General features: G+C 44.1%; 1 protein-coding gene across 1 annotated transcript in view; it reads right to left on the bottom strand.

The window, feature by feature from the left end:
* slc23a3 (solute carrier family 23 member 3) overlaps positions 1–16937 on the bottom strand; it is an 80469-nt gene that overhangs the window by 50222 nt on the left and 13310 nt on the right. Inside the window, exons 3-4 of the mRNA XM_048599081.1 lie at positions 12147–12241; positions 5592–5677 (exon numbers count right to left, since the gene is read on the bottom strand). Coding sequence (XP_048455038.1) covers positions 5592–5677; positions 12147–12241 — 181 coding nt within the window. The remainder of the gene's footprint in view (positions 1–5591; positions 5678–12146; positions 12242–16937) is intronic.

Raw genomic sequence — 16937 nt, 5'->3', positions numbered from 1 at the left:
AGGGAGCCAGAGAATGGGGAGGTTGTATGGTACTATCACTGGACTATTTATCCAGCCACCCAGGTGACGTTCTTGAGACCTGGGTTCGAATCTCACCATGTTGGAATTTCAATCCAATTTGTTTCTTTTTTAAAAAAATCTGGATATTGGAATCTAATGATGAAACCATTGTCAATTGTTGGAGAAAGTCCCTTCAGGTTCATGAATGTCATATAATCATAGAATCCCTACAGTGTGGAAGGACGTCATTCGGCCCATCGAGTCCATACTGACCCTTTAAAGAGCATCCCACCCAGACCCATCCCTGTAACTAGTGGCCTCTTAGCAGTAGTCAGGATGTGCGGAAGAAAATAAACCAGGAGATATGTTAAATTAATCATGGGGGACTTCAGTATGTAGGTAGACTGGGAGAATCATGTTGGTAGCGGATCCCAAGCAAAGGAATTTGTGAAATGTCTACAAGATGATTTTTTGGAAGCAGCTTGTGGTAGAGCGCAGTAGGAAACAGACTTCTAGATTTGGTGATGTGTAATGAGGCAGAGTTGATTAGGGAGCTTAAGGTGAAGGAACCCCGGGGGCAGTGACCATAATACGATAGAAATCATCTTGCAGTTAGAGTGGGAGAAGCTGGAATTTTTCTTTCCTCTCTATTCATTTGTGGGATGTGAGCATTGCTGGCTGGCCAGCATTTCTCGCCCATCCTGAGTTGCCTAGTATTACAATTGAGTAAAGGTAGTTACAAAGACATAAGGGAGGAGCTGGCCAGAGTTGACTGGAAGGGGAGCCCAGCAGGGAAGACAGTGGAGCAGCAATGGCAGGAGTTTCTGGAGGTAGTTCAGGCGGCACAGCAGAAATTCATCCCAAGGAAGAAGAATTTTACTAAGGGGAGGACAAGGGAACCATGGCTGACAAGGGAAGTCAGGGACAACATAAGAACAAAAAAATAGCATACAATATGGTGAAGATTAGTGGGAAGCCAGGGGATTTGGAAGTCTTTAAAAACCTGCGGAGGATGAAATATGAGAATTAGCCAGCTAGTAATATGAAAGAAGATTGCAAGAGTTTTCTTAGATATCTAAAAGGTAAGACAGAGGCAAGAGTGAATTGGACCACTGGAAAATGAGGCTGGAGAAGGAGTAATAGGGAACAAAGAAATAGTGCAGGAACTGAATGGGTACTTTACATCAGTTTTCAAAGAGGAAGATATAAGCTGCACACCAAATCTTCAAGGGAGTCAGTGGGAGAGACAATAAGTGCAGTGGCCATCAGTAAGGAAGAGGTGCTGGGGAAGCTGAAAGGTGTGAAGGAGGATAAATCACCTGGACCAGATGGACTACACCCCAGAGTTCGGAAGGAGAGAGCTGAGCAGATTGTGGAGACATTGGTGGTTTTCTTTCAGGTATCACTTGAGTCAGGGTGGATCACAGAGGACTGGAAAATGTAACACTTCTGTTTAAGAAGAGAGGGAGGCAGAAGACAGGAAATTATAGGCCAGTCAGCCTGACCTCAGTCATTGTTAAGATGTTACAGTCCATTATTGAGGATGAGATTGCAGAGTACTTGGAAGTACATGGTAAAATATGACTCGGTCAACACGGCTTTGTCAATGGGACATCATGCCTGTCAAATCTGTTAGAAATCTTTGAGCAAGTTAGACAAAGGAGAGCCAGTGGATGTGGTCTATTTGGATTTCCGGAAGGCCTTTGACAAAGTACCATACAGGAAGCTCCTAAGTAAAATGTACCCTTTTTTTTTCCTTTATTCATTCCCAGTTTGAGGGCATCACTGGCCAAGCAGCATTTATTGTCCATCCCTAATTGCCCAGAGGGCAGTTGAGAGTCAACCACATTGCTGTGGGTCTGGAGTCACATGTAGGCCAGACCAGGTAAGGATGGCAGTTTCCTTCCCTAAAGGGCATGAGTGAACCAGATGGGTTTTTCCTGACAATTGTCATTGGATTCATAATTCCAGATATTTTATTGAATTCAAATTCCACCATCTGCCATGGCAGGATTCAAACCCGGGTCCCCAGAACATTATCTGGGTCTCTAGATTAATAGTCCAGCAATAATACCACTAGGCCATCACCTCCCCATGGTGTTGGGGGTAAGGTGCTGGCATAGAGAGAAGATTGGCTGAAGGCAAAGAGTGGGGATTTCATAGAATCCCTACAGTGTGGAAGCAGGCCATTTGGCTCATTAAGCCCATACCAACCCTCCGAAGAGCATCCCACCAAGGCCCACCCCCTACCCTATCCCTGCATTTCCCACCCTAGAGACTATGGGCAATTTAGCATGGACAATCCACCCTACCTGCACATCTTTGGACTGTGGGAGGAAACCAGAGCACCCAGAGGAAACGCACAGAGACATGGGGAGAATGTACAAACTCCACACAGTCAGTCACCTGAGGCTGGAATTGAACCCGGGTCCCTGGCACTGTGTGGCAGCAGTGCTAACCACTGAGCCACCGTGCTGCTAAAAGGTTAAAGGGGTCTTTTTCAGGATGACTAGTGGAGCCCTGCGGGGGTCCATGTTGGGACAGCAACTATTTATGTTATACATTAATTATCCGGACAAAGGACTGAGGGCATTGTCGCTAAGTTTGCAGATGACACAAAGATAGGTGAAGGGAGAGGTAGTGTGAGGAAGCAGGGAGGCTGTAGAGGGGCTTGGTCAGGCTAGGAGAGTGGGCAAAGATATAGCCGAGGTAATACAATGTGGGAAAGTGTGAATGTATGCACTTTGGCAGGAAGAATACAGGCATCAACTATTTTCTAAACGGGGAAAGTTTTCAGATATCTGAAGCAAAAAGGTACTTAAGAGTCCTAGCTCAGGATCCTGCTAAGGTTAACATGCAGGTTTACTTGACAGTTAGGAAGGCAAATGCAATGTTAGTATTCATTTCAAGAGGGTTAGAATAGATCTTGATCAGTTGGGTCATTGGGCTGAGGAGTGGCAGTTAGAGTTTAATTTGGATAAATGCGATGTATTGCATTCTGGTAAAACAGGCTTATACAGTTAATGGTAGGGCCCTGGGTAGTGTTGTCAAACAGAGGGACCTAGGAGTTCAGGTATATAATTCTTTGAAAATTGCATCACATGTAGACACGGTGGTTAAGAAGACATTTAGCACGCTGGCCTTCATTGCTCAGACCTTTGAGTATAGGAGTTGGGACGTCATGTTGAGGTTGTACAGGAAGTTGGTAAGGCCTGTTCCGGAGCACTGTGTTCAGTTCTGGTTGCTGTGCTATAGGAAGGATATTATTAAATTGGAGAGGATGCAGAAAAGATTTACCAGTATGTTACCGGGAATGGTGGGTTTGAGTTATAAAAATAGGCTGGACAGGCTGGGACTTTTTTCACTTCAGTGTAGGAAGTTGAGGGATCACCTTATTGAGGTTTATCAAATCATGAGGGGCATAGATAAGATAAATAGCAAAGGTCTTTTCCCTGGGATGGGGGAGTTCAAAACTAGAACATAGAGGGCATAATTTTAAGGTGAGAGGAGAAAGTTTTAAAAAGGACATGAGGGGAAACATTTGATTTGATCTGATTTGATTTATTATCATCATATGTACCTAGGTACAGTGAAAAGTATTGTTTTGTGTGCAGTACAGGCAGATCATACCATGCAAAGTGCATCAAGGTAATAGAACAGAGCGAGGAATACAAAGTTACGGCTGCAAAGAAGGTGCACAAAAAGCAAAATCAACATTAAATTTGAAATTTGAGAGGCCCATTCAGAAGTCTAATAACAGCAGGGAAGAAATTGTTCTTGAACCTGAACCTTGTTTACACAGAGAGTGGTTCGTGTGTGGAATGAACTGCCAGAGGAAGTGGTGGATGCCGGTACAGGTTGTTCTGCTATAAAGCGTGGTTTGTTAATGCAAATTGGCTGTAACGTGATTGATGGATAGTGGACACTGTTTAGACAATGCAAACTTTCTGCTGTAAAGGTAAAGCAATTTGCTATAGCGATTTCCATACAACACGATTTTCTATGGTGATTTTCTATAGTGCCGTTTTCTATAACTATTACCTTATAGGACAACTACCTGCACAGTTACAACATTTAAAAGACATTTGGATATATTCAGAACAGGAAATGTTTGGAGGATATGGGCCAAATGCAGGCAGGTGGGACTAGCTTAGTTTGGGAGCATGGTAGGCATGGACTAGTTGGACCGAAGGGTCTGTTTCCATGCTCTATGACTCTATAAGGGCAGTGATGTACTGCTGAAGCTGTATAAGGCTCAGATCAGGCCACATTTGGAATATTGTGAGCAGTTTTGGGCTGTGTACCTGAGGACGGATGTGCTGGTGTTGGAGGAGGTCCAGAAAAGGTTTACAAGAATGATCCCGGAGATGAAGGGCTTGTCACATGAGGAGTGGCTGAGGACTGTGGGTCTGTACTCAATGGAGTTTAGAAGGACAAGGGGAGATCTGAGAGGCCTGGATAGAGTGAACGTGGAGAAGATGTTCCACTAATAGGAGGGACTAGGGTACAGCCCCTGAGTTTTTTTTTATTCATTAATGGGATGAAGGCATCGCTGGCTAGGCAGCATTTATTGCCCATCCCTAATTACCCAGAGGGCAGTTCAGAGTCAGGTAGACAGGCCCTTGATTAGTAAGGGGTTCAAGGCTCACGGGGAGAAGACAGGTGAATGGAATTAAGAAACATATCAGCCATGATCAAATGGCTGGGCAGACTTAATGAGCAGAATGGCCTCCTTTTATTTATTCATTCACAGGATGAGGGCATTGCTGGCTGGGAAGCATTTATTGCCCATCCCTAATTGCCCAGAGGGCAGTTAAGAATCAACCACATTGCTGTGGGTCTAGAGTCACATGTAGGCCAGACCAGGTAAGGGTAGCAGTTTCCTTCCAAAAGGACATTAGTGAACCAGATGGGATTTTCCGACAATGGACAATGGACAATGGACTCACAGTCATCATTAGATTCTTAATTGCAGATATTTATTGAATTCAAATTCCACCACCTGCCGTGGCAGGATTTGAACGTGAGTCCCCAGAGCATTATCTGGGTCTCTGGATTAACAGTCCAACGATAATACCATTAGGTCCACTAGGCCATTGCCTCCCCCCTTATCCTGCCCCTGTATCTTATGATCTTATAAGGGAGTACAGGGTCATGGACGAACAGGAAAGTGGAGATGAGACCATACCAGGTTACCTGTGATCTTATTGAAGAGTGAAGCAGGCTCAAATGCCCTAATGGCCTACTCCTGCTCCTACATCCTCTGTTCTTAAGTTCTTTAGCCCTGGGACCAGCTTTCTCAATCTTCTCTGCACCCTCTCCAATGCCAACGCATCCTTTCGAAAGTGCCCAGGAGGAAGCGCCATACCTCAGCTAACCCCAACCAGTCTTACATAAAGATTGCCCTCAGCCAAGGACCCCCTTCAGTCTTGATAGAGTGTGCACACTGGACAGGTTCCACCTGGAGCATGCAGACTGACCCAGAACCTTGCGTTGCTAGGTCTGGGGTCAGGAAAAGGGGCTTTACCTGATTGCCCGAGGAATGCTGCCACACCACACATGACAACGTGCTAATTTTGAAAACATCTTACTTCACACAGGGTGCTTTTCCACATCTGCAGAGTGAGGTCCGTCTCTGGGCACTGAGCCCCTTCACAGAGTAAGGCCGCATCGGTACCTGTATTGGTTAAATGACAGAATGGTATAAGGAGTTTGCATTTCTCAGGCACCTGCCTCCATCCCAGCATGACCCAAAGCACCTTGCATCCAGTGAAGGGCGTGTGAATGTATCATCACTGTTGTGGCGCAGCAGGTAATTTCCGAGGTGAGTGTTTATACATTTATAAGGAGGTCAGGCAGCATCTGTGGAAAGAAATCAGCCAATGTTTCGGGTCCAGTGGTTCTGAGGAAGGGTCACTGGACCTGAAACATTAATTCCGAGTTCTGTCCACAGATACTGCCAGACCTGCGGAGCTTTTCTAGCAATTTCTGTTTTCATTTCTGATTTCCAGCATCTACAGTTCTTTCAGTTTTTATACATTTATAAGGTAATGGTTCTGAAGGACTTATTGTTTGTTTCATCTACCATTGAGTTCCATCCACCCTGACCATGTCACACAGTCTTTGAGGTCTACATGAATATGCAAAGGGAGTGGATGTGTTCTGTACGTTACACTAGAGTCTTCAGCAGTTATCCTTGGCTGGTAACATAGACTGTACTTTTTGCGATCATACAGTAAATTACCTTCTTACCTTGGAAAAGTGCCTTTTCTGTTTCAATTTCTATTCTCCACCACTGACAAATAAGCAGCTCCAAACTCAACATAGACAAAGTAGGATTGATGGTGAAAAGAGAAAAAATTGAAAGTGATTGATGGGTTGCCAATCAAGTGGGCTGCTTTGTCATGGATAATGTCAAGCTTTTGAGCTGCAGCCATCCAGACAAGTGGGGAGTATTGCTGACTTGTGCCTTGTAGATGATGGACAGGCTTTGGAGAGTGAGGAGGTGAGTTACCAACAGCAGGATTCCCCAACCTCTGACCTCGTCTTGTAGCCATTGTATTTGTATTTGTTTCTGATCAATGATAACCCTCATAACATCGATAGTGGAGGATTCAGTGAGGGTAATATCATTAAATGTGAAGTGGAGATGGTTAGGTTCTCTCTTATTGGAGATGGTCATTGCCTGGCACTGTGAGGCAAATGTTACTTGCCAACCTAGCAGTACAGTGAACATCCCCACTTCTGATGGAGGGAAGGCCATTGATGAAGCAGCTGAAGATGGTTGGGCCTAGGACACTACCCTGAGGAACTCCTGCAGAGATGTCCTGGGCCTGAGATGACTGACCTCCAACGCCCACAACTGTGGGATTTGAAGTGACAACCTTCTAACTTAACATTAACCCAGAATGATAGCTTCCATGTTGAAATGGGGGCAACAACTGAATGAAGGAACCTCTTCAGAACAGTTAGATTTTTTTCACTTTTTCTCCTTAAGTTGCTGAAATTTGCTCCTTTTCTTCACATAAGTGACCTTGTCGCTAGTGTAGCCTGCGGCAGGAATTGCATAGATGTTTAATTTAGATTTGTCTGCATTTCCGTTACAGAGATGGTGCTCATTAGTAGAGACATGCTTATCAAGTGCACTCCCCTCCAATTCATGCTTCACCCACGTTTCCCTCTCCCAGAGCCAATTGTTCTTAGGCTAAGGTGTTCCCTGTGCTAGCTGAGATTAGCCAATGAAGCAGAAACCAGGGACGGACACTGGGTCATTTCAGGCATGTGAGGATCAGTTCCTGATGCAATGAACAGCCAACAAGAGGAGGTCTCACTCAGGCTAGCATGTCTTGCTCCTGCCCCCTTGGCTATCACCCAAGCTGACTAAAACAAATGGAAGGGAGACAAATGGAGCCTGTGTGAAATGGCAGGCTCCAAATGGAAGACAGAGGGAATGGGGAGGACAGCGATTAATGTGAGAAAACTATGCAAAAAGCAGTTTAGCAACATTTTAATCAAGCATGAACCAGCCTGTTGAAAACAGGGCTGTCTGCTGAACCATCCCGAAGACCAAAACCTTGTACGAACCCCTTTCAGAAACAAGTAGAGGACTTTAAGAAATTGTCTAACAATTGTTCCATTTCCAGAATGACACTTTCTTCAGATAGTCAGTGGCCTGTCAGTTCCTGTGCTGGCAAAATGAACGAGCTGCTTTTAGAATGTACCAGAACTCAGTGTCAGTGCATAATATCTCAAGCTGTTACATATTCTGAATACAACTGATTCTACCCAAGTCCTATAATGTGTACAGTTGATTTACATTCAGTCATGGGATCTGCCAGCATTTTACTGCTTATTTTATTCATTCATGGGATATAAGCAACATTGGCTGGGCCCAGTATTTAATGCCCGTCCCTAGTTGCCCCTTGAGAAGGTGGTGGTGAGCTGCCCTCTTGAACCGCTGCAGTCCATGTGCTGTAGCCAGACCCACAATGCTATTAGGGAGGGAATTCCAGGATTTTGACCCAGTGATAGTAAAGGAATGGTGATATTTTTCCAAGTCAGGATGGTGAGTGGCTTGGAGGGGAACTTGCAGGGGTGGTGTTACCACATATTTGCTGCCCTTGTCCTTCTGGGTGGAAGTGGCATGGAGTTGAAAGGTGCTGTCTGAGGATCTTTGGTGTATTTCTGCATTGCATCTTGTACAGAGCACACACTGCTGCTACTGAGCGTCGGTGGTGGAGGGAGTGGATGTTTGTGGATGTGGTGCCAATCAAGTGGGCTGTTTTGTCCTGGATGGTGTCAAGCTTCTTGAGTGTTGTGCCTATTCCTTGATGCCTTGGTAAAGGTTATGGTGAGCTGCCTTCTTGAATCGCGACAGTCTTTAGGCTGAAGGTATCTTTGCTGTTAGGAAGGAAGGTACAGGATTTTGACCTGACAGATGCAGGCTGATCTACCATTGGCAAACCATAGATCATAGAATGCCTACAGTGTGGAAACAGGCCCTTTGGCCCAACCAGTCCACACTGACCCTCAGGGCATCCCGCCCAGACCCATCCCCCTATAATCAACCTAACCTACACATCCCTGAACACTATGGGCAATTTAGCATGGCCAATCCACCTAGCCTGCACGTCTTTGGACTGTGGGAGGTCAGTGAGAGTTGCTGGGTGTTGGGATCCCTCTTCTGATTAGGTTTTGTGGTGATGTCTGTGAGGAAGTTTAAAAAGTGCTGTAACATTCTCTCCCTTTCTGCCGGGTCTCTGTTCAATGGTGTTTCAGCGATTAGGCAAGCCATTGGCAGCAAGCAGCCTGACTTCCCAACACTGGAGCTAAAAGGGTTCAAACATGAGGCGTGTGGCCTTGGCTAGGCTGAAATTCCCTTGGGTCCAGAAGGCCAAGGGGTGTTTTAAATCAAAGTGTTAAAGATAATGAAAAGAGTTGGTAGAATTGAGAACAAATAAAATACGAGCAGGAGTAGATTGATGGAGAGAAACTCTTGTCTCTGGTGCAGGAGTCCAGAATAAGGTGGTAGACAACAGGCCATTCAAGAGTGATGTCTGGAAGCGCTTCTTCACATAAAGAGAAGTGGAGATTTGGAACTCGCTAAGCACTGCTGAGGCTAGGGAAGATGTCAACTGAGACTTGTGTGATTAGTGAATTTTTATATTGGCACATGTATCTGTACTAAGGCAAGTACATGGGGTTAAGATACCTTCAGTAGTTAGCACTGCGGCCTCACAGCGCCAGGGACCCAGGTTCAATTCCACCCTCGGGCGACTGTCTGTGTGGAGTTTGCACATTCTCCCCGTGTCTGCGTGGATTTCTTCCAGGTGCTCTGGTTTCCTCCCACAGTCCAAAGATGTGCAGGCTAAGTGGGTTAGCCATGGGAAATGCAAGTTTATAGGGTATGGAGGTGGGTCTCGGAGGGATGCTCTTCGGAGGGTTAGTGTGAATTCGATGGGCTGAATGACCTGTTTCCACACTGTAGGAATTCTATGAATCTATTTGAATGAGGAGGTGATGACATAATGCAATTATCACTGGAATGTTAATCCAGAGACCCAGGTAATGTTCTGAGGACGCAGCTTCAAATCCTGCCATGGTAGATGGTGGAATTTGATTTCAATAAATATCTGGAATTAAGAGTCTAATGATGACCGTGAATCCATTGTCGATTGTTGGGAAAAACCCATCTGGTTCATTAACGTCCTTTAGGGAAGGAAACTGCCATCCTTACCAGGTCTGGCCTACCTGTCATTCCAGACCCACAGCAATGTGGTTGACTCTCTGGGCAATTAACGATGGGCAATAAATGCTGCCTAGCCAACAATGCCCTCATCCCATGAAAGAATAAAGGGAAAAGAATTGAATGGTAGAACAGAACTGATGGGCTAAATGGCTTCCTTTATCCTCTAGTATGGGACACTATTTTAATCTTCTTTTTGATGCAAAAGTACCCATCCTTGATTGCTTAGACACTAAGTTGGGTTCTTTATTTGAGGACAAAACTATGTACAAATTAACTGAACCAGGAGTCTAAGTACAATAATCTAATCGGAATATTGGATCAGCCATAATCCAATTGAATGGCAGAGCAGGCTCAAGGTGCCGAATGGCCTACTCTTGTTCAATTTCTTACAGTCTTAGCCCTACTCCTGCTTACAGACTGACAACACATTATGGGGCTAATACATCATGTCTTGAGTTGGGGTGATAATGATTTAAGGTAGTTTAAGATAGGTCCCCTTAAAGGAGCATGCACTTCATATCGCAACATGGGTTTGCTAACACTCCAGCCTTATCCTGGGATCTTCAGGAATTACAGGTTAATCTTCACAGCATTGTTACAAGCAATGCTGGAAAAAAAGCACTGTAGGCCTCTAAAGAAATTGAATTTTATTCAAAATCTGTCTCTGTTTTAGTAGTTACCGAAGCACTGAGAATCAGAGTTGACTGGAGAGATATCCACAATATTGAATCAGTCAACAATAAGTTTGTCGCTATCCACTAGTCCACAGGAAGGCGGAACGCCATGAGGATGGACATGTCAGGTCACCAAGTGGGAAGGAGTTCGAGGGAAGGGACAGGCAATTGGAGGTCAGAGGTCAGAGGTCAAATGGAGTCATAGAGTCATACAGCATGGAAACAGACCCTTCAGTCCAACTCATCCACGCTGACATTCCAATCTGATCTCGTCATATTTGGTAGCATTTGGCCCATATCCCTCTAAACTCTTCCTATTTGTGTACCCATCCAGATGCCTTTCAAATGTTAAAATTGTTATCTGCCTCCACCACATCTTCTGGCAGCTCATTCCATACATGCACCACCCTCTGCATGAAAAAGCTACCCCTCAGGTCCTTTTTAAATTGATCCCCTCTCACGTTAATACAGCATGGAGCTGGAGGAGCACAGCAGCTCTAGTGGCATCAGAGAAGCAGCAAAGTTGATGTTTCAGGTTTACTCCCTTTATCAGGAGGGTGTCGACTTTCCTGCTCCGATCCTGCCTGACCTGCTGTGTTCCTCCAACTCCACACTGTATCGACTTTGACTCCAGCATCAGCAGTTCCTGCTATCTCCCTCTCACCTTAAACCTATGCCCTCTAGGTTTGGACTCTCCCCCGCTAGAGAAAAGATCTTGGCTATTCACCCTAATCCATGTCCCTCATGATTTTATATACCTCTGTAAGGTCACCCCTCAGCCTCCGACATTCCAGGGAAAATAGCCCCAGCCTATTCAGTATCTCCCTATAGCTCAAACCCTCCAAACCTGGCAACATCTTTGTAAATCATTTCTGCACTCTCTCAGGTTTAACAACATCTTTCCTATAGCAGGGCAAACACAATTGTATGCACTATGCCAAAAGTTGCCTCACCGATGTCCTGTACAGCTGCAACATGACGTCTCAACTCCTATATTCAATGCTGTAACCAATGAAGGTGAGCGAACCAAACACCTTCTTCCCTACCCGGTCTACCTGCAACTCCACTTTCAAGGAAATATGTACCTGTACCTCTAGGTCTCTTTGTTCAGCTACACTACCCAGGACCCTACCATTAACTGTATAAATCCTGCCCTGATTTGCCTGACTAAAATGCAACACCTCACATTTATCTGAATTAAATTTCATTTGCCACTCTATTGGCCCATCTGATCAAGATCCTGTTGTACTCTGAGATAATCTTCACTGTCTACTACACCACCTACTTTGCTGTTATCTGCAAACTTACCAACCATTCCTCCTATATTTACATCCAAACCGTTGATATAAATGACGAAAACGAGTGGACCCAGCACTGAATGTTGTGGCACACCACTGGTCACAGGACCAACCATCCTGAAAATACAAGCTGAAAGAACTGCGGATGCTGTAGATCAGGAACAAAAACAGAAGTTTCTGGAAAAGCTCAGCAGGTCTGGCAGCATCTGTGACGGAAAGAATCCGAGTTAACGTTTCGGGACCGGTGACCCTTCCTCAGAACCCTTCACAGATGCTGCCAGACCTGCTTTTCCAGCAACTTCTGATTTTGTTCCTGAAAGTTACATTCAGCCCAAACTGACAACGCCAACATTACTGAATCTGAAAAGATCCATGTCATTGAAAAGTATAATTTACATGACGAGATACAGGAGAGAAACTCTGTACCGTTATGAAGGGTGCTGTTGGTCTCTATTGGCGATGTGACGAGAGTTAAGGCAGGGATCAAATATTCGAAAGACGATGCTTGGACCAGTGGTAATCTAGACAGCACAAAAAAAAACAGATGAAGAGAAGGGAAGAAATTTTATAAAATAATCGACAAAATTAACAGATGCATTGCCACGATCTCATTGTTTGTACTGAGCTTTCCTCTTGTCAACACGTAGCATCACAACTGGAACAAGTAGGTGCAATTTATTACTAAGGGTCTCTTCCATTCAGGACAGAGCTAAGGATGATTGTTTTCTCTCACAGGGTGGTGACTCTGTGGGACTCCCTTCCTCAGGAAGCGCCAGGAGTGGGGGAGATGCTGGGTCATTCATTGATCACTTTTAGGATAGAGGCTGACATGTTCATTGCTAACAAGGGAGTCAAGGATTATCAGGTTAGTGGGGAATGTGGAGTTTGGGTCACAATCAAATCAGACACAATGTCTGTGAAAGCTGGACCAGGGTTAGAATAGTCTACCCCTTCTCCCAATTTGAATGACCGTATGTTCTGTGATGATGCTGTCACGTTATGAAAGGTTATTTTGTCCTGGTATTCTTTTTTTATTTGAAGAGGGATCGTAAGGTCGTGTGATGAATAGGCTACTGAAGATGACTTTCCTGCTCCTCTGATGCTGCCTGGCCTGCCGTGTTCCTCCAGCTCTACAATGTGTTATCTCAGACTCCAGCATCGGCACTTCTTACTATCTCTTGTGAGGCCTTGGGGTTTGTTTTTTAAGTGGAACAATGGAAGCAGCCTGAATGTGCATGGCCCGCTCTCACAGATGCATATTTCTGGGTTTTATTTCATTTCAGTAGCATCAGAAGCTGCTTTGGGTAATTTCAGTGAATGTCTCTTGTCTGCTACACTCTCTGAATTTTCTCTTGATGTTTCTTCCTCCTAGATTGGAGAAATTTGATTTGATTTATTGTAGTCACGTGTACCTAAGTACAGTGAAAAGCTTTGTTTTGCAAGCGGTACAGGCAGATCATAGCAAACAAGGACATACAGATGATAGGGTGCTTAGACACATCAAGGTATTCAGGTTACACTGCACAGGAGGGGCACAAAGCAAGATCACCATTAGCAAGACAGCAATTTTTACAGACTTAGAATTCAGGTTTAAAGGTGCGGAATGGTTATAAGAAATGTGAGAATAAGATCAGCTGTAGGGAGCTTGCAAAGAGTCAGTGAACTACATGTGAGAATCTGTGTCTGAATTTGCCTTTTTTGCCAAGAGGTGTGTTTATGGGTTGTTACTATATTGGAACAATCAATTAATAATAGCTATTGTAGCTATTATTTGATCAAGTTTTACAATAGTTAAGTTATTCTAAATTCCTCTCTATTTGGTTTGTATTTTTAACTGTAGTGTTTAAATAAATTGTGTTTTGCTTAACGTTGAGTAGGTTGACCAGTCACATCACATCTGGAACACAGCACTTCACATCTGCCTTTAAAATAAGAAAAAGTTAGGGTATAAGGCTACCTTCTTAAAATATTTTGAGGTGGTCTGGTTTGGTCTGGTCAATAACAGCTCCTATGTTTTAAAATGAACAAAAGAGCTTCCTCATGTGTCAAAGCATTTACAACTATTGAAATATTTTAAAAGTGTAGTCAATGTTGTAATGTTGGAAACAGGGTGACTCAATTTGTGCACAACAAGTTCCCATGAAGGATGTGACAGTTATGGTGCATTGGTCTCACTGTGCTACCAGAGAGTACTTGCAAAGTCTGCTGAGGTAAGGAAAATATTAACTTTATTTTAGAAACATTTGTCATAGGGAACATATTGGTAACAGTTGTTAAAGCCATTTTAGCAGAATACTTTAGTAAAGTTCAGGGTAAACAGGCATTGTCAACATGGTTTTGTGAAAGGGAAACTATATTCAATTAATTTATTGGAATTTTTGAGGAAGTGACGTGTGCTGTGGATAAAAGGGGACCAGTGGACATAGTGTAATTGAACTTCTACAAGATATTCAATAAGATTGGACATCAAAGGTTTTTGTGGTAAATAAAGACTCATGTTGTAAGGCGTAGCAAAATTGCCATGGGTAGAAGATTAGCTGCACAAGTGGATCGTTTTCTGGTTGGCAAGATGTAATGAGTGGAGTGTCCTTCACTCATTGCAATTTATATAAATGTCTTGGATGAAGGGATCGAAGGTTTGGTTGCTAAATTTGCTGATGACATGAAGATAGACATGTATGAGAACTATAGAACTTTCGAAACATTATAACAGGCTATTCAGCTCATCAAAAATAAAGAAATCTTGCCATCCATTTGACTCCCATCTTTTAGCAGCTGGTCCATGGTCTTGTAGGTTCTACAGCTTTTAGGGGCAACCCAAATACCTTTTCAAAAAATAGCCACCAAACCAGGCAGAAAATTGTAGACACTCAGCACCTTCTGACTGGTGATTTAACCTCTCTTGTGTCCCCTCTAATATAACCTTTCCTGTGCCCCCTCTAATATAACCTTTCCTGTGCCCCCTCTAATATGGCCTTTCCTGTGCCCCCTCTAATATAACCTTTCCTGTGCCCCCTCTAATATAACCTTTCCTGTGCCCCTCTAATATAGACTTTCCTGTGCCCCTCTAATATAGCCTTTCCTGTGTCCCCTCTAATATAACCTTTCCTGTGCCCCTCTAATATAACCTTTCCTGTGTCTCCTATAATTTAACCTTTCCTTTTCTCCCCCACCTCCCCTTATCATTCTACTGATCGCTTTCAATCTGTGGCCACAGGCAACTGACCTCTCCATGAGGAATACAGGTCTTCCCTGTCCACTCTATCCAAGCCCCTCATTATTCTGTACACTTCAATTAAGTCATCCTTCAGCATCCTCTGTTTTATGGCAATCCTAGCTAATCCAATCTTTCATCCTAACTGTAACTTTCAAGCCCGGGTTATGTGTTTGGACTGTCTCTAGAGCATTTTTGTCCTTCCTGAAATGTTGTGACCAAGATGGGCCGCAAAGAAGTCGTGGAGCAACTAAACAGGTACTTGGCATCAGCCTTCACAATGGAAGAAACCAACAGCACACAGAACATTAAGAGAGTCAGGGTCAGGGGTGAATTTAGTGACCATCACTAAGGAGATGGTGCTGGGGAAGCTGAAAGTCTGAAGATGAATAAATCACATGAACGAGATGGATACACTTCAGAGTTCTGAAGGAGATAGCTGAGGAGATTGTCGAGGCATTGGCGGTGATCTTTCAGGAATCACTTGAGTCAGGGAGGGCACTAGAGGAGTGGAAAATGGCTAATATAACATCCATGTTTAAGAAGGGAGGGAGGCAGAAGATGGGAAATTGTAGGCTGGTTAGCCTAATCTCGGTTGTTGGTAAGGTTTTAGAGTCCATTATTAAGGATGAGATTACTTGGAAGTGCATGGTAAAATAGGGCTGAGTCGGCACAGCTTGGTTGAGCGGAGGTCATGCCTGACAAATCTGTTAGAATTCTTTGAGCAGGTAACGAGCAAGTTAGAAAAAGGAGAGCCAGTATACACTGATCTATTTGGATTTCCAGAAGGCCTTTGACAAGGTGCCCACAGGGGTTGCTAAACAGCACATGGTGTTAGGGGCAAGATACTGGCACAGATAGAGTACTGACTGACTGGCAGAAAGTAGAGAATAGGGATAAAAAGGTCTTTTTCAGGATGGTAGCCGGTGACTAGTGGAATTCCACAGGGGTCCATGATGGGAGCACAACTATTCACATTTTAAGTTAATGATCTGGACAAAGGAACTGAGGGCATTGTTGCTAAGTTTGCAGATGACACAAAGATAGGTGGAGGGACAGGTAGTGTTGAGGAGGCAGAGGGGCTGCAGAAGGATTTGGATAGGCTAGGAGAGTGGGCAAAAAAGTGGCAGATGAATACAATGTGGGAAAGTGTGAGATCATGCATTTTGGTAAGAAGAATAAAGGTGTAGACTATTTTATAAATAGGAAAGGCTTCAAAAATCTGAAGCACAAAGGAATTTGGGAGTCTTTGATCAGAATTCCCTTAAGGTTAACATGCAGGTTCAGTGGGCAGTTAAGAAGGCAAATGGAATGTTAGAATTCATTTAAAGAGGGCTAGAATATAAGAGGCAGAGATGAACCTCTGAGGCTGTATAAGGCTCTGGTCAGACTGCGTTTGGACTATTGTGGGCAGTTTTGGGCCTGGTACCTAAGGAAGGATGTGTTGGTGTTGGAGGGTTCCAGAGGAGGTTTTCAAGAATGATCCTGGAGATGAAGGGCTTGTCATATGAGGAGTAGTTGAGGATTTTGGGTCTGTACTCAATGGACTTTGGAAGGATGAGGGAAGCACTGATTGAAACTTACAGAATACCGAGAGGCCTGGATAGAGTGGATGTGGGGAAGATGTTTCCACACGTAGGAGAACTAGGACCCAAGGGTACAGCCTTGGAGTGAAGTGACACCTCTTTAGAACTCAGATGAAGAGGAATTTCCTCAGCCAGAGGGTGGTGAATCTATGGAACTCATTGGTTTAGAGGGTTGTGGAGGACAAGTCATTGAGTATGTTTAAGACAGAGCTAGATAGGTTCTTGAATGGTATGGGGATCAAGGGTTACAGATAGGCAGTGAGAAACATATCAGCCATGATCAAATGGCAGAGCAAATATGATGGGCTGAATAGCCCTAGTTCTGCTCCTATATCTTATGGAGTTAGGAGAGAAAAAGGAAGAGAGAACCACATGAAGAGCTGATGTTTATGGATTAATCTTTTGCGATGAAAGGTG

The sequence above is a fragment of the Rhincodon typus genome, chromosome 7 (assembly GCF_021869965.1).
Source record: "Rhincodon typus isolate 14 chromosome 7, sRhiTyp1.1, whole genome shotgun sequence".
Taxonomy (NCBI): Eukaryota; Metazoa; Chordata; class Chondrichthyes; order Orectolobiformes; family Rhincodontidae; genus Rhincodon; species Rhincodon typus.
This window is presented reverse-complemented; position numbering and strand designations above follow the sequence as displayed.